The following is a 23910-nucleotide window of genomic DNA, read 5'->3' on the forward strand; positions in this document are numbered from 1 at the left end:
GTGGCAGGGAGAGCACACACTTCCAGTCAGAGGGTGGAGGCCCCTGTGGGAGCTCCTAAGCCTGACGAACCTCCAATTCGTCCGCAAAATCGGAGAAGCCCTTCTCCCTCCCGCCCCTCGGCCACCCGGAGCGGTGACCTGGATCGCAGGAGGTGCCGCGAGGCCCCCCGCGCGCCAGGAGGAGGACCCTGCCCTTCCAGGTGGGTGCTCGTTCCCAAGTCCTCTCTGAAAGCAGCACGCGTGCGGCTCGCCGTCCCGGGTCACAACGCCCTTTATTCAGCCGGCGGCGCCCCGCGACAGCACCGGGCTCTTGGCTGCTGCGGGTTGAGGCGGAGACGCCCGCGCGTGCACGGCTTGGCCACGCTAACGGTGATGCTGCTGTCTGAACTGCAGTCCACAATAGCCGCACGTCCCAGTTTTGGTTTCCTTGTCCTGAAAAGATTCAAGAGGAAAGATCTCATGTTTCCACATTTACGCCAAGTGTAAACACTGAGACACCAGACACGGACCTGAATTGCAGCCTCACCTAGAGATGGCAGAAAAGCTCTGAGGTCGCTACGGGACCAAGAACCATGGGGCACCGGGGGCCCAGGCCTCGCTACACCCTGACTCGCTGCAGCCGGGGCAGTGGGCTGAGCCCCAGCTCAGCACCTACGCAAGAACCTGTGGTCCCCTCGAAGGAGCACCGCAGGGAGCGGGGATGGGCACAGCGGCCGCCTGGGGCCTTAGCTCGATGCCCAGCTGCCATCCCGGCCCGGGACGGCCGAGCTCTGGCCCTGAGCACAGAACTCGACGGACGGGAGCGCGTGGGGCGCCGAGCAGAGGCCCACTCGCGCACCCCCGGACCGGGGTCCGGTCCGGACGCACGCCGGCCCCTAGCGGACGGGACAGCGGGGCACTGCTGACCCCCTTCTGCTCCATGACGCCACAGCAGCTGAGCCCCAGCCCCTGGTCGCCTTCCGCACTCTAACGGCCCGGCGTCTCATCTTCCCTAAGGCTCTGCGCACTCATCCACGTGCACAGGGGCCGAATCGGCGGTCCCAGGAAGACAGAGTAGGCATGTGGAAGGAGAGTGGACAGTCGGCGCCGGCCACACTAAGTACTTCACACAGCACCTCACGGCGCATCCCAGCGCGAGACGACGCATCCCAAGCCATGAGGGCGCGTCCCGGGGGACAGGTGCCCTTCCCGGGGTCCCTGCGGCAGGGTCCACGGGCAGATCGAGCGGGAAGGTGGGCGGTCAAGGTCGGCACCGCGGCGGCCGCTCTCAACAGGGCACCTCAGACTAGGACAGCAAGGACAGGGGACACGGTACCAGGTTTATGTACACTTTCGGGTGGCCAAGAGCCCCCCCGCCGCCGTCACACGCGACCACCCGACGGTCAGCTCCACTCACGGGCTGCTCGGCTATCAAATCGATGGCAAAGTTTTCATTCACCTGGAACAAGAGGAAAAGAAAAATTCGTAGAGCCAAAAACAACAGCCTCATAATTTCATGCAATCCAAGTTTATGTGGACAGTGCCCCCCGGCCCCCAGGCCCCCAGGTCCAGCCGGCACGGGCACAGTCGCGCACAAGTGTCTTAGTGCAGACACACACACACGCTTCTGGCGCTTCCTGTGGATGCAATTTCAAACGTACAGAAACAGTGCAAGAATTTGAATACAAACCCTTCTCACTTCTCTCGCTTGCCAGAACCTGGATTCCAGACCGTTAACAACTGCCCGGTGGGCTTTGTCCCAGGCTCCCCTCCCCGCACCAGCCACCCACTGGGACAGGTCAGGAAGAGCCACGGGAGGGACTGTCCCCAGCAGCACCCTGCTGTCACAGAGGAGAGGAATACAGCCCCCAGAGGGCAGCCGACCTGGGGAAACACCCAACTGGGGAGGGCCGGGCAGGGGAGGGAGGAGAGGGCAGGGGAGGGAATCCAAGGGACAATGGCACTCACGGCAACTGCAGGCACCAAAACACGCTAGGCTCAAGTCTGTGACTTTGCAGACTTTAAAATTTCAGTGAGCGCCTTACTAGAGATAAAAACCCATCAACAAAAGCAGAGAACCGATTTCTTCCATCTTCCTCAGGCCGCCCAAAGTTTCTTTTCACGCAGGTCCTCGGGCTACCGGGACGCAAGAGAAGGTGACCCTCGGCCCGGCCCGCCCCCCACCCCCCCCCACCCCCCCCAGGGAAACTGCATCTCAAGGCTGGAAGCACCCCACGCAGGAACCTCGCCGTGAAGAGACCAGGAGTCGGACCTGACCCCGCCCCCGTTAGACACTCACAGAACAGAGGCACAACCACCTCTAAGGACCACAGTCGGGAAGACCCAGCTGCGGGTGACCCCACAGGAGAAAATGACCCGGGTCTTTTGACAAGTGAGCTCCAAGGACACAAATGGACAGACAGGAGGGGGCGCGGGGGGGGGGGGGGACACATAAAGTTAAAAGAAAGTAAGACACGTCAGCAGTGCGCGGAGCTTAGGCTCCAAGATACAAACGTAAAATGAAATTTTTAGTAACGGGACACACCGAGCGCACCCGCCACCCCCTGGACGCTTCAAGGACTCACTGGAACCTCACTCACGGGAAGTGGTGCTGCAGTCACGTCGGCATCTCCGGGACACACGTGCGTCCCGGTGAACCCGACGTCACGAGCGACGCGACGTCACGAGCCGCTCGGCCGGCCGGCGCTGGTGGGCCGCAGGGCGCTGCCGGACCAGAGCGGAAGCCGGCGCGGCCGCTGGAAGCTGCTGAATCGGAGCGGCTGGGCTCACAGGACCAGGAGGCCGTGATACGCTCCCTCCGCGTTGAAACGGCCACTCGAACGTCCCGGCTCGGCACCTCACGGCTCTGACGACGAGCCACCGCGGCAAAATTCGGACATGGGCCAGGGGGCCCGCCTGGCTTGTACGTGATCCACAGCGAGCCCGCCACTGGGGGCCGCCTGGTGGGCGCCACGCAGACAAAGCCCGGAGGGCCGGGGAGGCCGTACACGTGGACCATCAGCGTCAGTGTCCAGGCAAAGGGCTGAAGCCGAGACCACACGATCCCTGGCGAGCCCACGGCCCCGTGTGGAGGCCGACTCCGATGTCCTGCCACGGTGCGCCGGCCGTGCCAGGGGCCGCAGCCTCCTCTCCCGGAGGGCCTCCCTCGGGAGGTCCCTGCCCCGGCTTGCCCTCCTCTCTGACGCCGTCGTCCGCAGCCATCGGGACCCCGCTCTCACCGTCGTCGGCAGGTGTGGACCCCGCTCAGGCCGACAAGGAGCAGCTTGCTCGACGGCACCTCCAGATCTAGCATCGTCCACCCACCCAGGCAGGGACACAGCAGCGTGGCCACACGTGGAAGGTCACCCGCGCCCGGAGGCTGAGGGTCACGTGACCGAGGCGCACGGTAGCCGGAACGCCGTCAGCAGCAGAACATCGCGCGTCCCCAACAGATGCCCCAGGAGACAAGACAGGAAGTGCGAGGCCGCACGGAGCACACACCGCCCGGCGACTTCGCGACCCGCTCGCTGAACGTCCGCCGGGGACGGAGGCCAGGCAGCGTGGACGCGGGATACGGACGCGCTGGGTGTGGACGCGCTGTCCTATCAGCGCTCCAAGCTCGGCGCCCCTGTGGACGGCCCCACCGCTCCCGATGCCGGCACCTTACGGCGGGCTGCGGAGGGAGGGATGTCGTGCTCACTCACCTCTGCTGCAGACAGAGCCACACGCCCCACAAATAAAGCCTCGTGCTGTAACACAGCATGGTGTCTACCTAAGTGACAAACGTGCCACAAAGGGCACACTAACAAACCCCCAGGTCCCATCACGGCAGTCAGACAGACCACCGTCTCCCGCGGGAAGGGCAGCTGACACCGGAGACTGACACAGGACTGCCCCCGTCACTCAGCTCCCCGTCACTCAGTAGGTGACCCTGACCTACCGTGATGAACGTCTCGTTCCCAGGACTCAGGCCAACCGCAGGAATACATACACTGAGCCGCAGAGGAGGCAGGGCCCAGTCCCAGCGCCAGAGCGCGCCCAGCTGCCGACCCGGTTCCCCCGGGCATGGCCAGGAGCATCCCCAGCCCTTCCAAGGGACGAACAGAGAAATGCCACGGCGCCCCGCATGCTTCACCTCAGCTGTGAGCACATGCCACAAACCGATGGCTGGACACCTGTCCTATACGCATCACTAGTGTAACAAACATGAAACTACCTTGTTATGTGCCTCTTGGTCAACTGACTTGGGCATAAACATGTTTAGGTCCAAATACCTAGTGAGCTGTTTGTATTTTTTAGCTGGTGTTTGGCAGCAACAGTTCCTATGGAAAGTGCAGCTCAAAGACACAACACAAAACACAGGACCACACAAGACAGTATTAATCTGTACAAAAAGGAATCGCAGCCTAATTGAGCAACCAGTGTCCTGCAGGACGTTAAACGTGTTCATGGAGAGCTACAGATTTAAAGCAAAGTAAAAGCCCCAATCCAATTACTTAGAATATCGACTGTTTTCATACTAATACCAACGTTTATACCCAGCTAAACGTACGTGTACATACACACGTATATAATTTTCAAGTCAAAACAAAAACTGAGGTTTTCATCCAAATTAAAAAGGAAGCTACATTTGGAGAAAATCCTCAAAAACGCCCCTTAGGACTTTTGGACAGCGGTGTCCACAGGTGCTTTGGGGTGACACAGGTTCAGGGGCCACCCATTCGGTGCCAGGAGGGCGAGCGCAGACACGCGGAGCAGGACCCAGCACGGGGCTGCAGAGCCACCAGCCGCGAGGCTCAGCGCCCAGGGCCAGCAGTGTCTGGACCCCGCAGTTTAGGAACTCAGTTTCAAGGGTTTTCCTCTGGGTCCGGGGGGTAAACATACGGACAGGCCATGCGCCCCCCCCCCCAAGGAAGCCAAAGGCCCGTGGACCCCATTCACCCCACTGTCAAGACAGAGAGGATATACCTGGGAAGGGAAATGTTTCAGAAGAGCCACGCCTATGAATGCGACGCCCAGCTGTGTTGACTTCTTCCAGAAGGAAGGAAAGCGGGAGCGGATGCCTACTCACCACTTACAGACACACTGTGCACCTTTACAACGTGAAGATGTGCCCCTGGGCCCTCACGATCTCAGCCAGGAAAAGGCCACGCACACACAGAGCTGGGAGAGGGGTGCAGACCTGGGGGAGCTCACAGAGCGAGGCGACACCTTCAGCACTGCCCCGTTCCCACTTTACTCGCTTCGCCAACTCTGATTTTGTTTGTTCGGTTTCAATTTTAGGTTGCTTCCCTGATGCAACCCCTCTGCCGCCACCGCCCCCTACCCTCCCCCACCACCCCCCACCCCCGCCCCTCCGGCCTCAGCAATCAGAAGCCAGAGGCCACACAGTTTCCAGCAGAGAGGAGCTTGTGACAGACCCAGGTGCTTGCTGGAACATCAGAAGAGCTGAGGTAGGGGGCCGGGGGCCAGGCCACAGGGACGACCCCCAAGCTTCAGGACCCATGCATTCTCCACAGGGCACCAAACTCCGCCTCCTCCACCTGCCCCACCAGGCCCACAAAGCAGGAATGGAAACAGAAATGTAGACGCTAAGAGCGCACAACGTAACCAAGATCAGCGGGGAAGGGAACATGATTTAGGGACAACTGAGGAGCAAGGAGAAGGCTGACTGAGGGAAGGACGGACTCAGGGCGACCGTGGAAAACAAATGCACTCAGAAGTGGAAAACCGCCCAACCAACACGCACCAAGACTGGGGAGCTGGCAGCGCGGGTGAGGAACGAGGACGCGAACAGGCCCCTGCGGGCAGGCTCCACCGCCAGCCCTGTCTCCAGCGGTTACACGGCGGGTGAGCCGTCAGACCCACGCGGGGAAGGACAACCCTCGTGCTGGTTTCAGCGTGTGCATGTCCGTCCCTGTGAGAACACAGTCTGGTCTGCCTGGCAGTAAATATGACAAGCGTACTCCAAAGAGTGACCAAAAGAGTAGTTTTTAAAAGCTGCTGTGACTTCCTTTAACCTGAAGATCTCAGGAGTATAAGACACAGAAATGGAGGGGGTAAAAAAGATCACTCCCATTTATACAGAAACCGAGAGACACAAGATGTCACTTTACAATGGGGGGGGGGGGACAAAATAAATACAGGCACATTTAGCATTTCAAAGACAGGCAAACTTCCACAGCCTCCAGGGTGCCCCCCCCAGTTTGAGAATTTAAGTCCAGATTAACTTTTATTTCCTGTTGGTTACATAAAGGTTTTACCAAAGCCTACCTCTCTTTCACTAGACGTTTGGCTTACCTCTTTCTGGCGACCTACAAATCGGATTTTCCTGTAGTCTTTATCATCATAAGCCTGAGGGAAAAAAAAAAAAGACCTTATATGATTTTCACAGCCTGATCTGGGAAGAAATCACTTCATACCAAGAGTAAACAGGACAGGAAAGTGTTTTCTCTTAACATTCTGGCCACTCATGACCAAGTGCGTGAGGCGCAAAGTGTAACTTCGTGACCAGGGGCATTCTCCAGCGAGATACCGAAGGTGAGACGGGACAACAATCGGAATCGGAAGGTAGCGAGGTGCGGTCTGAAAGAGCAGAGACCAACTCGGGCAGAGGAGGGGCACCCCAATTTTCTTTGACCTCTGGCCGACATCGGATAAAAGTGTCGGCTAGGGGACTCCTTAATAACACAGGTACCTCGCTCACTTTTCCGCTTTCTGTTTTAGACTACAGCGGCCCCTCGGCTTGTTAAAATGTACGGCCTAGCATCGCGGACACGACAGGTAGAGCACGCGGGCCCCAACGGTCAGCCTGTCCACAGGGACGGGCCTGATGCTGGAGCTGGCGACGCTCGGAGGACGAGCCCACCCTGACTGCAGAGGCACGGCGGCGGCCGTGGGGGTGGGGCGGCTTCCGTCTCGTCGGTCAGAGAGTGGGGCACACACCCACCCTAATGTGAACAGGGGCCGGCCCGGGACTCGGCCTGCTAGACCCTGCCCACCGGCCGGCGCGTCCCCCGGCCGCAGGGGGAGGGGACCGGAGGGACGGGAAGCCGAGATGGAGGGCGTCCTCCACGCCGCGGCGGTTACCTGGCCGGTGTGCGTAATCTTCTCCCCGGTCGGTGAAGTCCGCACCCCTAGACACCTGGCGCCACGGGGCAGGCTCAGCGCCGCCGGACCGCTCCGGCCCAGCAGCCGGCAGAAGGTCACCGTCGCCGCCATCTTTGCGGGCTGACCCCTGACCCGGCGCACCGACGCGCAGACGCGTGCGCACGGCTTCCGCAGGGAGGGGCGCTTGCTGCGGCAACTTACGCTGGGGGCGGGGACGCGCAAGCGCAATGCGCTCGGGCGAGTGCCGCCCAGCAGGTGCAACGGTGGGGCCGAGGCTCAGTACGGAAAAGGCGGGAAAATTTGTGCGCAACCTGAGCATTTATCGACTGCTGAGTGGCCCCCCTGCCAGGGCTAGGGCAGAGCAGGATGGAAAATGAAAGGGCACTCTTCACATTCGATGACAATTGATAATCATGGAAGGAGGTTAGGTATCTAATGTTTTTATTGGCGAAGGGTCCTTGCATTGAGTAAACTGTACGTACATTCACGTTGCGCAGCGCGCATTTCTGTGTGGGCGCGGGGACAGCAGAAATTGGGATTTTTGCAGAAGAACTCCAGTGAAGCTACCAGTAGGACACATTCGATGTCATCCCCATGCCGATCGGCCCTGCTCTAGAGCACACCTGTGCAGACCCGCGCTGGTGGTCCCGATGCTTCCCTCTCCGAACTGCCTGTTCATAGATGGGTCAGGAGGGTCAATTACGCCGAGGGCGGTGGGCACGGGGGGCAGACTCAGACTTCTGAGCTAGGGTGGGGATGCCCCCCCCCCCACCCGCCAGGAGTTGAGGACACCCACAGCCGGGATTCCGGGAGGTGGAAGAGAACTAAGCAAGGTAAGGAGAGACGAGATGCACCGGAAATCTCAGAACGGAAAGATGCCCACAAACAGGTACCCAGAGGCAGGCCCAAAGCTCAGCTGGGCAGGTGCAAGAGTGAGCTCGCTGCCTTATCGATGGTGCGCAGATGGGCCGCCGTCTGCAGGGCGCCTCCGTGTGCACGGACAGTATATGGATGGGTGGGCACACATACCCGGAATGACAAGACGCACTGGGTGCAGTGTGGACTCTGCTGGTGGGTAGATGGGTGCTCACCGTAGTCCTTCACCTTTTGTTTGACGTATCTCATTAAAGAATACGGGCGGGAAAAAAAGATATGTAATTGCAAACAGTTAGGACCAGTGCCTATCTCCACTGCTTCCCTGAGCCTCGCCACATTTCTCCCAGGATGTGCACTTAATACAAACGTGTGAGTTCTTCTAGATTTTTGTTTTGAGCCGGTATTCGTTTTTTTTAAACGTCTACTTGGTTGTGACTTATTTTTCATTCCAGATGTGTATTTCTGTTCCCATTTTGTCAGCCTCCGAGGCCGTAGGTACCCAGTGGCGGGAGGGCGTCCGCGCAGGGGTAGCTTGGGGCTCCTGCAGCTCCGCCTCTGCGCCCGGCGCTGCGGGGACGACCACGTGACCCTGCCGCCATCTTTTTTTCTGGCGGACACTGCGGGCGGCGGCTTCCCCACCCCATTGCGCAGGCGCGTGCGAGGCGCGCAGGCGACAGTCCCCGGCGCTTTCTTCCCAGGTCTGTGGTCCTGGGGGTCGCGTGGGGCCGGGGAGGAGGAGGGGGCGGAGGCTCGGGAGTCCCCGGGTGCGTCGCGGCCGCAGGTCCGGGCTGTCCACGCCCCGGAGGGATGCTGTCCCCGGCCGGCGGGCTCCCCCGGGGCCCGGAGACAGACGAGGGGCGGCGAAGAGGCGGGGGAGCCAGGGAAAGGGCCCGGGGACAGCCGAGTGGCGGCGGAGGGGCCGGGGGGGGGGGGGGGCCTGGCGGCGAAACTCCTCCTCCCGCGCGGAGGCCATACGGATTGTTTCTCGGTCCCCCGCAGGCCCGGCCACCACATGGCCCGCGTGCTCGTGGCGAAGATGCTGGCGTGCGCCCTGAGCCCGCTGCTCCGGGGGAGCCCCGGGCCGGCGAAGCCCCGCGCGCTCTCCACTCTCCTGGCGGGACCTCTTCGCACCGCGGGGCCCGCGGGACCCTGGCCCCTGCCCGGCCGCCCCCTGCCCGGCCTGCAGCTTGCCCTGGGCTTCAAGACCAAGGGCGTCATCAAGGAGCGCTGTCGGGACTGCTACCGGGTGAAGAGGCGCGGGCGCTGGTTCATCTACTGCAAAACGAACCCAAAACACAAACAGAGACAGATGTAGGTCTCCGCCGTAAAATAATGCGCAAGACTGTGTCCCTATCTTGAGGAACGGTACTACCTCGTGGAAAGGAAAATAAAAGCGAAGCAGTGCCTAATCTAAGATCTGTTGAGCCTCGGGTTTTGTTGACTCTACCGCCGCCGGGCACCTCACCCCCATGTAGCAGCGCAGCCAGGTCAGCTGGTCAAGCCAGAGCCCCGGATGGAAAGTGCGTCGTTCTTATCTTCTGGGCAAGCCGTCCGTGCTCGGGCTGCAGGGCAGGAGGCAAGATGGAGGGGGCGTGGGTCTTGCTTCTGAGGCCCCAGTTGCTTAGGAGGCGCCCCTGCAAGGCGGCGTCCGGCCCTGTCCCCGCATTTAGCCCGCCTGCAGCTTCTGAATGCCAGCTGCTCTGCTCCCTGGCCGCGGATAAGCATGAAAGCCTTGACGGCAATCCTTACGTCAAGGAAAGTTTGGCTCCCCGTGTGTAAAGGTGTTTTAGACACCAGTTAGACGTGTTTGTCATCTCTGGTGACGCACGAACGGACACGTGTGTGGTGTGGGTGCGCTGTGCACACGTGCATGTCCCCGTATGCATGGATGTGGGTGGTGTGTGCACGTATTTGTACGTGCATGTCCCCATTTGCGTGGATGTGGTGTGTGCATGTATCTGTACACATGTACGCACGACGCACCTGGAGGGTGTGTACTAAGCAGAGCCGCGTGGGACTCTGCAGGCATGTGGCCTGGAGCCCGTGGCGTGCAGTGTTCTTGTGTCTCGTGTCCCAGCGGCTGCGTCACCCGCACGGTCTGAGCCCCCCACACGATGTCCCCGGCCCCCCTGGCAGCCTTGGTGTCCGGGCCTCAGCGGGAGCGGCTTGTACCAGGAGGACAGTGGTACAGGCATCGCACCGCGCGCGGGCAGCTCCATGTGCCACGCTAAGGCACAGCGCACACACAGTCCTGCTCTCCGGGATCCTGACCACGATGCCCGGAACCACAGCGCAGAGCCCAGGAGGCAGCTCAGGACGAGAAGTGACACGGTTTTGCACATTATGTCACAGAGCAGTTTGTCCTGGGAGAAGGCGGGGTTCAGCTAGTTCTACTGGAGTAAAAACCTTTCCCCACGGTGCTTCAGGGGGTCCCGGGACCCCTGCCCTGGTTTGAGAACAGCCAGCCCATATAGACGCTGTAACGCTTAGACTTGTTTTCTCTGAAGCGAGCTGTGTTGAGCGCAGGGGTTCTGAGGGTAATTACCTCCTGCATAGACCTCAGTCCCAGAGCAGCTGCAGAGGAGCCCTGTGACCTTAGGAGGTTTCCCCTCTCAGCACAGCTGGCCCTCAGGACACAGTTTTCCCAGTGCAGGGCCGTCCAGGGCACTGAAGTGTATGCAGCAGCATCCTCAGCCCCCACCCACTAGATGGCCAAGAGCACCTCATCGCTGGTTGTGACAACCAGCGTCTCCAGACCTGGCAGACGTTCCCCGGGCACGATCTGCCCTGGAGGGGCTGACACGCAGGGGCTGATTCCGCCCAGCCCTCCCCGCAGGGTTCCTCTGAGAACCAGAGACCTGGGTTGGGCAGGGCCCGGTTCTGTCGTGCTCCGCCCTCCGGCTGTCACAGGCCCGGCCCACCGTAGGCACTCAGTGATAACAGTGGAATCAGACGACCGTGCCTGCTTGTAAATACACAGCCTTTTGTCCTCTCCACTCAGAACAGGCTCATCCTTAAGGTTCGGCACACAACTTCGTTCCGAAGACGTGGCAGACTGGCCCTGTCCCCGCGGGCTCAGCCACCTCCCCTGTGGGGGAGAGTTTGATGCCACACCCGTCACGGACCCGCAACGCACCAGGCATGCCTTCTCAGTGTTTTCTCCTTGACAGGTGCGAGGTTTCACATGCCATTGTGCGTGTCTGGCTCTGTGTGGGGCTGCCAGTGTTGTCACAACCACAGGTACGTGCCTCTGTGGAGATCTTCAAAGGACAGGCAGTAATGGGGTAGTGAAGCCATGGGCCCCAAGTCCACAGGAACCCATGATTACAGTTGACAAGCTGGAATTCTAACAGGCTATTGATGGGTTTTTAAGTCCTTCCTCCCTCCTGGGATTATTCGTCCCTATTTGATCCAAGGTGACTGTGTGAGTGCTGACCAAACCCTCCCACAGCCCATTCCCTTTCTGATACCTGCACGGACCAGCGTTCAGAGTCCCAGGGTCTACCTGCAGGGACCAGCATTCAGAGCCCTGGGATTCCAGCTTAGCAGCAAGTGTTGTTTAGGACAAGAGACAGCAAGCTACTCCCGCCCACCACCCATTTTTGTAAGTGAAGTTTTATTGGAAAACAGCCGTGTGCGCTCATGAATGTATCGTCTGTGCCTCTATGACAGCGGGGTAGCCGCTGAGTAATTGCTATAAAGAACATATGGCTTGAAAAACCTAAAGATATTTACTATTTGAGCTCTATGTGCAGAAAAAGTGTGCCAACTCCTTGTTTAGAACGTTACACAAGCTCTCACCTCACCCTGGGGCTTGACTTCAGAGACCACAACCTGCCGGAAGCGTTTCACGGGTTCTCGTCGTCCACACAGTGAGAAGGATTTTTGTATTTGTAAATACTAGCCATAAACAAATAGAAATTGACATAAAAAGCGGTCACCGAAAACATGAATGTTTAGATACCAAAGTAATAAAATCTGCACGCATTCTATATACTTAAAATTGTAAAACACTGTTGAAAGAATGTGAGTAAAATGTAAAGTATTGAGCTGTACCATGGTTATGGATTAGGATATTTGACCTTGTCAGTTCTCACCAAATTAGTCTGCAAACTCACTGTAGTCCCAATAAAAATCCCAGCAGGGATTTTTGTGCAAAATGCCATGCTTCTTCAGAATTTTACGTGGAAAGGCAAAGTATGTGAAATTAGCCAGAATTTTGAAAATGCGAAGAAATGTTAAAGGACGCATGCTCCCTGATTTCAAAACTTACTTTGAAGCCACAGTAGCCAAGACACCGTAGTATTCATGCAGCACAGCTCATAGGTCAGTAGAACCAAATAGAGACGTCAGAGATAGGCCCACACATATGTGGTCAGATGATTTTCAAAACAGGTTTAAAGGCGATTCAGTGAAGAAAGGATAGGCTTTTGTACATATGGTGCTAGAAAGTTGGATTTCCATATATACAAAATCCCTTTCACCATATACAGAGGTTAACTAAAAATAAATCACAGACCTAAATGTAAAACTTAATATTATAAAATCTTAAGAAAACAGAAAATACATGTGGCTTTGGGTTATGCAGATTTATTAGATAAAACACCAAAAACATGATCCATGAAAGAAAACCTTCATAAATTAGATTTTACCAAAGTTAGGATCTTCAAAATATTTTCATCAAAGTTAGTATCTTCTGCTTTTCAAAAGATACTGTCAAGTAAACGAAGACAAGCCAAACACTGAGAGAAAAGATTTGCAAAACACATTTCTGGTAAAGGAATGGATCTAGAATATATAAAGAAATCTCAGAACTCAATAACAAAGAAACAGCCAACTCAATTCAAAGTGGGCAAAAGATTTGAAGAGCTATTTCACAAAGGTACACACACCGATGGAAAATAAACACAAAAAAATGTTTAACACTGGCTTTAGCAAAAAGTAAATTGCTGCCATGACAAAATAATACTACAGACCCAACAGAACGGTTGAGAAATGGAAAAACCACGTTCTGGTGAGATCGTGTAGCAAGGGTAACCCTCACTGCAGATAACACAGCCCCGTTGAATGCGGCTTGGCCATTTGTCATAAAGTTGAATGATGCAATCCCTTAGCAATCCCTTGAGTATTTGCCCAAGAGCAATGAAAACTTAGGTTCACAATAAAACCTTTATGTCAGTGTTTATGGTGGCTTTATTTACAATTCAAACGAAAACCACCCCAACTGGAAACAGCCCACATGGGCTTCAGCCAGTGAACGGATTAACCAAGCATACGTCCTTACAGTGGAATTCTCAGCAACAAGAAGGAAAGAATTGATAGGAATCAAAGCATGAATGGATCTCAGATCCACCACACTGGTTGACAGAAGCCTGCACTCAAAAGCTGTATACTTCATGATTCCAGTTATATGACATTATGGAAAAGTCAAAATTACGGGCACAGGAGAAAGTCTGTTGTTGGGAGCCGGGGGTGGGGAGCCAGGGTTGGCTACGAGGGGACGTGAAGGAATGCTTTTGGGTGATGGAAATGTTCTGTCTTGATTACGGCAGCAATTTCATGACAATATACGCTTATAGAACTCCTAGAATTCAACTTCAGTAAGCCTTGCAAAAAAAATATCCAAATGGAATTTCCAGATAGCAAGTTGAGATCAAATAAATAAAGACCCAGGAACGCAGTGCGCTGTGGGACAGTATCCAGCACTGTAGTGTAAATGGCACTGCCGCCCTGGGGGAGGGTGGAGAAAAACCAACGGTGGAAGAAATAATGGCCAGAATGTTTCCCTGGTTGATGGAAGCAATAAATCCACAAATCCAAGAATCTTAACAAACCTCAGTCAGGAGGAATATAAAGAAAACCACATAATTCAATCATTATTGAATTGCTCAATATCAGATAAAAAATGCAGACAGAGAAACGAGACTGACTCTTCATAGAGGGACAAAAACAGCAGCAGACTTCTCAGAGACCGTGCAGCCTGAAAGGCAGTAAAACCTCTGAGGCGCTGCGGAGAAACCTACGTCTAGTGAAAACATCTCCGAAAACGAAGGGTGAAGATCCGCCGAAGCTGGAAGAAGTCAGCTGGAAACACAGATCTACACAAAGACATGAAAAGCTAGAAACAGTGACTGTTTATTTGGGTAAATATAAAAGATACTCTTTCCTCATTTAAAAATCACGTAAGGAAAAAATGATAGCGAAGTCCTGGCATCTGCAGGACCGAAGTGTGAGTGTGCCCAGCACAGGACAAGGGCGGACTCTCATGAGGTTCTTGCACATGTGAAGTGGCAAGTATTGTCTGAAGGTGAACTGTGACGTTACAGTGTGCACTCTAAACATTGGACCAGCCCCCAAGGAAATCAAAAGATACTTGTGAAAAGGCAGCAACGGACAAATATGTGCGATATGAAGATATCCAATTAATTTAAAATAAGAAAACCAAAAGAGAACAAAGGAACGACGTACTGATATGATAAAATAGAAAATAAATGACCACAGATGTAAATTCAACCTTATCAATAATCCCAGCACGTGTACCTATGTAAGCATCCAGTCAAGCAGCAGAGAACATCAGACTGTATAAAAAACGAAGACTCACATGTATGCAGTCTGTAAGAAACTCATTTAAAACACAAGTGACGGGGCGCCTGGGTGGCGCAGTCGGTTAAGCGTCCGACTTCAGCCAGGTCACGATCTCGCGGTCCGTGAGTTCGAGCCCCGCGTCGGGCTCTGGGCTGATGGCTCAGAGCCTGGAGCCTGTTTCCGATTCTGTGTCTCCCTCTCTCTCTGCCCCTCCCCCGTTCATGCTCTGTCTCTCTCTGTCCCAAAAATAAATAAACGTTGAAAGAAAAATTAAAAAAAAAAAAAACACAAGTGACTGAGAGGGTAAACGGTAGAAGATAATAGCCTCCAAACAATAATCAAAGGAAAGCTGGAGGGATATACTAATGATGATCAAAGTGGATTTGATCACCAAATATTACCAGGTATGACGGTAGATGGGTTAATTAACCAAGGACAGATAACAGTGTTAAATGTCTACACATTTCATAACAGAGCTGCAAAATACACAAAGCGAAAATGTATGCAACCACAAGGAGAGACAGACAAAAATCAGGATGGTACACATCAGTACTTTTCTTTCGATAATTGCTCAGAAAAGTAGACAGAAAATATTAAGGATGCAGAAGATTTGCACAACCCTATCAGCCAATTTAATCAAACTGATATTTCTAAAACATCCCCCCTCACATCAGAATACGCATCTTTTCTAGGTTCACACGGGATGTGCACCCAAAGTGACCGTATTTTGGGCCAAGAGATGAGTTTCAAAGGATTGAAGTCATTAAAAAAATATATGTTCTGACCACAGTGGTATTAATCTAAGATTCAGCAACAGGAAGATATCTGGGAAATCACACAAATAATTGGAAATTAAACCACCCGGTTCTAAATAAACCAGGGATCAAAGAACTCGAAAGGGAAAGTACAAAATACTGGAACCAGATGGGGACTAACACATCAACACGCGTGGAAAGGGTAAAGCCACACTTACAGGGACATTTATAGCACTGAGCGCTTACATGAGAAAAGGCAAAGACTGCAAACAATGGTCTCACCTTCCACCTGAGGAGACTAGAAAAAGGAGAGCCAAATCGAAACTATAAAATGAGGGACAGCAGGGAGAAGGGAAGAACACAAAGTCTCCATCTTCGACAGGGACAAGACACATAAATGTCTGGCTGGTCTGGTCCAGAAGAAAGCAAAAAGATGCAAATACCAACGCCAGAAATCTTCATTGTGATGCCGGTTCACAACCGTACACGTTTGTTGAAACGCATCAAACCAGTAAATTTTATTTTATGTGAATTGTGTCTCAATAAAACCCAATGAAAAAAATACACCGCCTGCCCCTCTCTATCCTCAGCCCAAAGTCTCAAATCCAAGGCTACGTGTTGGTGGCGGGTGTCCACGATTTACAAGTTCTGCCAGAAAGGAAGTGTCTGGGGTTCCTCCCGGGGTGAGAACCGTGGCCCGGCCTCAGCTGGTGCTCCTAGAGGTTGATCGTTCTAAAGCAGGGTGCGCTGGCTCCGTGGGCGCGGCAGAGGGGAGGTACCGTCTAGACGGACCTGGAACTCGCCACTCCATGCACGTCCCCTGACCTTGCACGTTGCCACTGGCCATACAATCCCTTTTCCCTCCTCGGGGTTTTGTCCAAAGCCCCATAAGACCAGCACTGTGGGGTTGACACCCAAGCCCCAGCCCGGGGGTGAAGGGCCACAGGGGAATGACGCCCAGCCCACGGTCCTCACGGTGCCTCCCATGTGGTTCACACACACCGATGAGCCTTAGTTAACCCAATCCTTAAAGTGGAACTTCACCAAAGGTGATGGGAAAACGGCAGAAATAAAGCACACAAGATGCCCCACACCATAAATCCGAAGGGAAATGCAAATTAATGCAGAGGAGATACTATGTCATACCCACTGGCGTGTCCAGAAGTTAAAGTCTGGTAACAGCAGGTGCTGACAAGCAGGGTGACCCAGGAGTAGCTGGATCTTTGGGCGCCTCTCCACTGCACCCCCCACCTCGCCCCTACCCGTGGGACTCACATCCCAGACGTATATGCTCACCTGTCCCCATCACAGGCTCCGCTCTCGGGAACACGGCCCGCTGATGTCTCAAAGCCACCAAAGTGCCAGCAGGAAGGCTGACGGAGGCCACAGTCTGCAGGCTGCTTCCACCTTTGCTTGGAAGAAGAAAAGTAAACAGAAGCCAGGATGTTCTTTCATCCTGAGAAGTGCACAGAGGTTCACCCGCAGAGGTGAAAACACACTGAGGGTGCAACAGTCGTGCGTGCGTAGAAAGGGACAAAGGGACCGGGGGACTGAATAGATTCGGGGAGAAACTTCAGCAGGAACGGGATCGGTGTGGCTGCTCAGGAGAAGGAAGCACGAAGGCTTCAGTGGGCGGCCTGGGGACCACCGCGTCCCGCCTGGGAAAGGGTCGGGTTACGGCCACACTCCGCGTGCTGAGGCACGGTTTCTACCTGCGGCAAATAAGCAAGGTGAGGACAGAAGTTGCAGAGAAATGCGGGAAAGTATTTGCATCAGTTTGTGGTGGGAAAACCTCATCCCAAGACCCAGACTCCAGAAGTCAAAAGACGAGAAACACCACGGGCTCGCTTTAGCAGGTGAAAGCCCGCAGCCCTGGGCCGTGAGGAGCCGGCCACGAAAGCAGCCACTTGGCCCCAGGTGCTGGATGTCAGAGAACAAACCCATTTTCCTTACGCTGCTTCCCAACACCAGGGCAGGCCCTGTCTGCTCCAGGAACGAGATCTCCAAACACGGCTTCCCACGTAGCCCCTGGCTCCTGGTCAGGATGGAAGGAAAATCAGATCCCCTCCCTCCTGCCGTGGAGAGGACACCCCATCGCCTTGGCTCTCTGTCCCCTGAGGGCCCCCCCAGGAGGGCCCCAGCAGTGGCCTGAGCTTCCCAAGTCCAGGGACATGGTCACACACCGCTGGGGTGGCTCCCTCTGTGCCGGGCCCCAGGTCCTATCCATCCTTTATCGCCTCTGAGGAGCACCACCCTGGGGGCCTGGGCCCGAAGGTCGGTCCATGAGCTCTCCTTACAAGGGGTGGACAGTCCTCCCGCTGCCCTCTGCTCGGACCTCAACAGACTCCAGAACCAAAGGGAGATGTTGCCATTCAGCACATTCCACGGAACAGGGCACGGACCCACCATAACACAACAGTGAAGGTCACAAGCACGCAAAAGGCATCGCACACGCTTAAGGGAAAACAAGGTCCAAGAAAAACGGGCAGAAGGCACGGATGGGGAGTGTCCGAGAATCGGCACTGAAGCATGACCGAAGTCACTCCTGGTCAGGGAAGTGAGAATGACGAAAAGATGAAGCACGCGTCTGCCCATCAGAGCTGCAGACCTTAGGAAGAGAACGCTCTCTGGTGGGGAGCACGGATTCCGGAGGCCGTGGGCGGTGGCATGTGTGCAGAGACCAAGCGAGCCACTTTTACGCAGAAGACACGTATCCTCCCTGACCCCGTGTTACGGCATCCTTAGTGAGATGCTTGCGCAGAAAGAGGAATCCATAGGGCTGCTCCCAGAGCAGCGTCTGACACGGCGAAGAGCCGGAACAAGTTTGGCATCCTGCGGGGTACGTGGTCAGGTACAGGCAGCCACGAGGCCACGGGAAGACAAACGACTGGGCCGTGAGCCACGGACACAAGCTGAGGCGTATCTCTGAATATTAAATCTGGAAGAAAGCTCTACGACAGTGCGTAAAGCATGTTTTCGTTTACATGAACGTTAAACTCCTACAAACCTGGCCACATGTTTTCCCAAGTAAACGTACTTAGTAACCGTGTAAGAAAAATTCTGGAGAAACACACACCAAAGCAGAAATTATGGGGGAATGGGACGGGGTGGGGAGGGGACGGGTGGCCCACTGTTTTGGTGTAGGTTTTGCGTTTTGACGAGTCAGGATCACGTCTTGCTTTTATAACCGATCCCTACGAGAATCTAAAACTGCTCCCAGGAGAGAGTTTGAGCCGCACGGAGACCGTGATGGGGAATCACCCCCAGCACCTGCCAGCCCGCACCTCCTCTCCAGCCTGTGGATGCCGCTGCTTCCCGGGGGGGGGGGGGGGGGGGGCTCCGTGGGAGGAGGGGGGACCCCCAGTCTGAGCTGGTTTCCAGGCTTCCAGGCCTTCCACCCTGCCTGAGCCTGCACGTGCCCTCTGCTCCCGCCCTGCAGGACGGCCTCCTGTTTGTGATCACTGTGCCAGGCCGCTCCCCACCCTTCTCGCTGCCCCTCTCCCGGGGGGCCGCAGGGCCCACGAAATACTGTCACCCACGTGCAGGCACTGCTGCTTTAGTACTGAGTTCTGGCTGACGTACAGTGGCCTAGTGTTACGTGCACAACGCGATGGCTCGTTTGTACATTTTGGAAGTGTTTGCGATCGGCGTCGGGCACCACACAGACCCGGAGACCTGGTGTGTGTGTGGTGAGAACTCGTACGACCTACTTCTCAGCAGCTTTCAAAGGCGAAATACGGTGTCGTTAACTGTGGTCGCCGTGCGTACGTTAATGCCCAGGGCCCGCCTCCTGTAAACCGGAAGTTGGCGGTGCTAGACGCCCCCTCGCCCACTTCACCGCCCCCGCCCCCGCCCCCGCGTCGGGCCCCCCAGTCCTGCTACGGGTTTTGTTCTCTGCACTCCACGCATAAGAGGGGATCGGTATTGGTCTCTCCCCGACTCACGGATCTCACAGAGCACACTGCCTGCCCTCTGGCTCCATCCACGTCGTGGCAAGTGACAAGCTGTCGTTCTCTTTCGTGGCTGAGTCGTCTTCCCCGGGGTAGACACCCCATCTTTGCGCATTTGTGGCTCCCTCCCTTGGGCCGCCTCCGTGCCCTGGCTATGTGAGCGTGGGGCGCAGAGACCTTTCCGAACGAGTGTTCTCATTTTCTTTGGGTAAACACCCAGCAGTGGGATTGAGGCATCATAGGGTTGCTCTGTGTCATTTTTTGAGCAGCCCCCGTATGTTTTCCTACAGCACGTTCCTTTCATCTTACGGCGTGAGCGGAGACGACGGGCGCGTTCTCCTTCCGTTTCTTTATCCCTTTGGTGTGTGTGAGCTTCAGGTCATCCGTTTCCCCGAAGGAGGATCTCTTGCTCGTCTTAGCCAGACGTGGGCAGGCCCTGCCACTCCCTGCTCCTGTCAATAAAGTTTTATTGGAACACACCCATGTTCTTTCATCCACGCGTCTGGGGATACTCTCGTGCTGCATGGGCAGACCTGAGCAATTGTGTCCGGGGACCTGAAACCTTTGCTCTCTGACCCTTGACAGAAAACATCTGCCAACAGCAAGCACAGCCTCTGGCCCCGGGAGCCAGAGTGTATGTGAGTGTATGTGACCGTCAGTTCAGTAAGCGGTGCAGAGAGGATCTCAGGGGCCTGGGGGTTTCATTTCAGCTCGAAAGACCCTAAACAACATTTACTCATTTTCTTCACTTTATTTATTTTTAGCGGGAGAGAGAGCTAGCGGAGGAGGGGCAGAAGGAGAGAGAGAGAGAGAGAGAGAGAATCCCAAGCAGGGCCGAACCGTCAGCACAGCACCCGACGCGGGACTGGAACTCACAAACCATGAAATCGTGACCTGAGCTGACATCAAGTCGATGCTTAACCAACTGAGCCACCCAGGGGCCCCAAAACTTGGTCATTTTAAAAAGTCACCCGGTGTAAATAAATAAAAAGATTTAAAGAAACCGTCATGACCTTCCCGCCCTCCCTGTAGCGCTTGCTGTTCTAAACCCGACTTGTACTTTTCATTCCTATCACCCCAGGCGTGCTGTTCGGGGACACCCCGCGGACCATCTGCACACGTCCCCCAATCTCACCCGACCCTCCCTTCTTGTACGCACACTGGTGTGGGTTTCCGTTGCTGTTGCAGAGTTTAGATCTTGAACTGACGTGCTTTCCCTAAACTTAAATTTTAGAGCCTTTAAGAGCTCACAGACCCAGTTTTCTCATGGCAGTAAGACTATTCTTTGGGAAGCGCGTGAAGGACACAGCAGTCTTGTGTTTACAAAAACATCCCTTGTCTGGGGCGCCTGGGTGGCGCAGTCGGTTGAGCGTCCGACTTCAGCCAGGTCGCGATCTCGCAGTCCGTGAGTTCGAGCCCCGCGTCGGGCTCTGGGCTGATGGCTCAGAGCCTGGAGCCTGTTTCCGATTCTGTGTCTCCCTCTCTCTCTGCCCCTCCCCCGTTCATGCTCTGTCTCTCTCTGTCCCAAAAATAAATAAACGTTGAAAAAAAAAAAACAAAAAACGTCCCTTGTCGCACAGAGAGCCTGCCCACGGTCTTGCTGTCCATCTGAGTGGCCAGGTGGGCTGCGGGCTAGTAGCGTTTTTTTACCGCGCGTTACGCGCCAGTCAGGTTGGGGAAGGGCTACAAACGATGCAGATGTAAGAGGGACATGAGTTGACGTGTCCCCTTGATTGTACCTCCAGTGCTCTCTACTGGACGTCAAGGGGGCCCGGGGAAGGCGGTGGTGGGCTGATGCCTGTGGCCGCCGTGACAAGTTACCAACTCGGTGGCTCAAGGCAACAAAAATTTATTCTCCCACCTTAATCCGGGTGATTTCACCTCAAGATCCTTAGCTTAATCACATCTGCAGGGACCCTGTTTCAAATAAGGTCACACCCTGAGCTTTCGGGTAGCAAGGACACTAATTTCATCCACTACGAGCGACACAGAATATTTTTTGAAAATAATTTGAATTCGTTGCCAATAGATAATGTATCTGCACCGTCCAAAATGCAAAAGACTCCTGAAGATGTGGTGGTCAGTGCTTGTCTTGAACTCCAGCCCCAGGCCTGTCCCCGGAAGGCAGCGGGATCATCAGTTAGGTCCTGTGAACGCCCAAGCAGATCCCTGGGATTCCTGCCCCCTTCCCGCTTCGCACGCCCATCCCAGACCTGGGGACGCGTCCGTACGGGGTGCCCGCAGGCACCCAGGGCCAGCCCCCTCCCCCTGGCGCCTCTGCCCTTGGCTTCCTCCACAAAATGGGATGGGATCACGGAAGCCTCGTTTCTGATGCGGGGCCTTTTTCTGCACCTATAGGAGTTTTTATTTCCCCTTTCCTTTTTTAACGAGTTAAGCATTTTGGCCATTTGAGCATTTGTCATGAGGCTTGTGATTCCCAACTAGAGGTCAGTCATTTTCCTCCCTCCCAACGTACCATTTTTCTTTCTTAAAAGCGTGGGGGAAGGGAGAAGCGTACAGAACAAAGAGGGCTGCTGTGCGTTGCGTGAGAAATTGACTTTGGCTGTGTCAATACGCAGAAACAGAGCTGTCAGGAAGCGTCCCTGGTGGCCCAGGGGTCCAGCCGAGCGCCCCCACGCGCGGGCTTCAGACAGATTTCCGCCTCTGGCCGCACCATGAAGGATTCGTCGTCTTTTCCTCAGAAAGGGATGCGTGTTTCTTCTTACCCAGTGAGGCCGTTATACTAAACACAACATGAGTCACTGCAGAAACCCCGGCGGGTCGTCGGCTGCCCCGGGACGTCCAGGCTGTGGCTCTGTCCTGAGATTTCCGTCTGACGGTACAATTGCTCCCTCGGTGATCGACAGCAGGGACTCACCTACTGGAGCACGAAGCCGTAGGTTTTGGGTTTTTTTTTTTTTTGTTTTTTTTTTTTTAATTTTTTTTTCAACGTTTATTTATTTTTTGGGGGGGACAGAGAGAGACAGAGCATGAACGGGGGAGGGGCAGAGAGAGAGGGAGACACAGAATCGGAAATAGGCTCCAGGCTCTGAGCCATCAGCCCAGAGCCCGACGCGGGGCTCGAACTCACAGACCGCGAGATCATGACCTGGCTGAAGTCGGATGCTTAACCGACTGCGCCACCCAGGCGCCCCTTGGGGTTTTTTTTTACTTGCCACTTTTATCAGTTGAATTACCTAATGTGTTGTTTGAGGTAGAATAATGGGTGGAGACTTTTCCGGTTGGTGAATCAAATGCGATTCTTCGTGTATTTATCCACTCACCCAAATACTTGCTAAGCTTTTATTTGGCCTCACGTACGGGGCTAAACACATGGTGATATGTGGATTCGTGCCCTAAGACAGCCCTGCCTGACCACCCAAAGATGTGCAGTCAGCTATACGTCTGTCCACCGCAGGAGACGAGGCTGGAAATGGCAGCGGCTTAAACAAAATATGCAACGTACTGCCTCGTGCTGGAGGTAAGGCAGGCGAAGGCGTCTCTGAGCTGCTGTCCGTGTCCGGTCTCTTTCCATCCTCTCCCTCACCGACAACCCTCCGGGCTCGGCTGCCATGCCCACAGTAACCTCAGGGCACAATATGGTTGCTGGGGCCCCCGCTGTTACATCCCACGTAGCAAGCAGACGGGCAGGGAGGGGCTGGGGGACGAACCAGACACTCGGCCCTGGTCACATCCCTCCCATCCTTTTAATCAGCAGCTCTCTCTGACTCATCCAACAATTGGCTAACTTGCCAGAAGCTACCCCGGGCTTCAGAGGAGGAAAAGCACAATCTTTCAAGGTGTGTGAGGTTGGGGAGGGTCTGCTGCTGGGGGGGGGGGGGGTAGGCGGGGGGTGGGAATTGGCGCCCGGTGCTCGCGTCTGTGTCCAGGACCGTGGGCCGCGGCCCCCTCTGTGCAAGGGAAGGAAGGGCTTCACATCCAGAACTCTCAGTAAACCCCCTTATTACGACCGCACACGCTAGGATTCCAGCAGTCGGGTGGGTTTGACGTCCTCGACGTTTTCATTGGAAGGGCCTCGCACGGCTTCTCGGTTCGCGGCATCTCAGTCTGGTCTGACCCCGGACTGCCAGTGTTCCGCATTGCGGGTTTTGCTGCTGGCTTGGTTCAGGATTTAGTGCAGTTACTGACAGAGTTCGGGGATATTGTTCTGGATCCTCCAAAGCAGGCTTTTCCTTTTTCTCTTTTTCTCTTTCCACATTTGAGCTCCTGTTCGACTCTGCTGAGAAAGCAAATCAGCCTCGCTGTCGCTGCCAGAAGCCGGTGGCGGGGCAGCCTGGAGGCGTCTCACAAGCGAGGAAAGATGGGGAGACCGCACACAGCCGGCTTCTGCCCTGTCTCGGCTGCAGGAGATACCGGGCCGGGGCTCAGGGTCCCGGGAGGCCGATCTGTTCTCCCCTGTCCCTGCCTCCCTCCCCACCACCCCCAAAGCCTAAACTTGGCTTCTGGGCTCTCCTCCATACCTTCCCCGGCCTCCTCCACCCTCTGAATGGCCATTTGCTCAGACGACACCCTGGCGAGTTCACCTGTAAACCGGGACAGCACCGGCCACCCCAGGGAGCGGTCGTGCACCCACGTGTGAGTCCCAGCCATCTGCCACCCCTCCCCCTGCCCCCTCCGTCCCCTCCACACTGAGT

At 55.4% G+C, this 23910-nt stretch overlaps 2 protein-coding genes and 1 long non-coding RNA gene across 3 annotated transcripts; 2 read left to right on the top strand and 1 right to left on the bottom strand.

Moving 5' to 3' along the window:
- Positions 1–257: 257 nt before the first annotated feature.
- On the bottom strand, positions 258–7236 carry NDUFS6 (NADH:ubiquinone oxidoreductase subunit S6). The gene is made up of 4 exons (XM_045442942.1): positions 7069–7236; positions 6280–6333; positions 1316–1438; positions 258–432 (listed from the first exon to the last, which is right to left on the bottom strand). The coding sequence occupies exons 1-4, from the start codon at positions 7198–7200 to the stop codon at positions 364–366; spliced, it is 378 nt and encodes a 125-aa protein (XP_045298898.1). The 5' UTR covers positions 7201–7236; the 3' UTR covers positions 258–363.
- LOC123579249 lies at positions 3819–5632 on the top strand. The gene is made up of 3 exons (XR_006702699.1): positions 3819–3900; positions 5263–5432; positions 5535–5632. It is a non-coding gene; the product is annotated as an uncharacterized LOC123579249 (long non-coding RNA).
- A 1438-nt stretch (positions 7237–8674) lies between the features above and the next one.
- On the top strand, positions 8675–9379 carry MRPL36 (mitochondrial ribosomal protein L36). The gene is made up of 2 exons (XM_045442957.1): positions 8675–8729; positions 8965–9379. Exon 2 carries the CDS (start codon positions 8978–8980, stop codon positions 9278–9280), a length of 303 nt encoding a protein of 100 aa, XP_045298913.1. The 5' UTR covers positions 8675–8729; positions 8965–8977; the 3' UTR covers positions 9281–9379.
- The last annotated feature ends 14531 nt before the right edge of the window (positions 9380–23910 follow it).

Source organism: Leopardus geoffroyi, chromosome A1 (assembly GCF_018350155.1).
Source record: "Leopardus geoffroyi isolate Oge1 chromosome A1, O.geoffroyi_Oge1_pat1.0, whole genome shotgun sequence".
NCBI lineage: Eukaryota > Metazoa > Chordata > Mammalia > Carnivora > Felidae > Leopardus > Leopardus geoffroyi.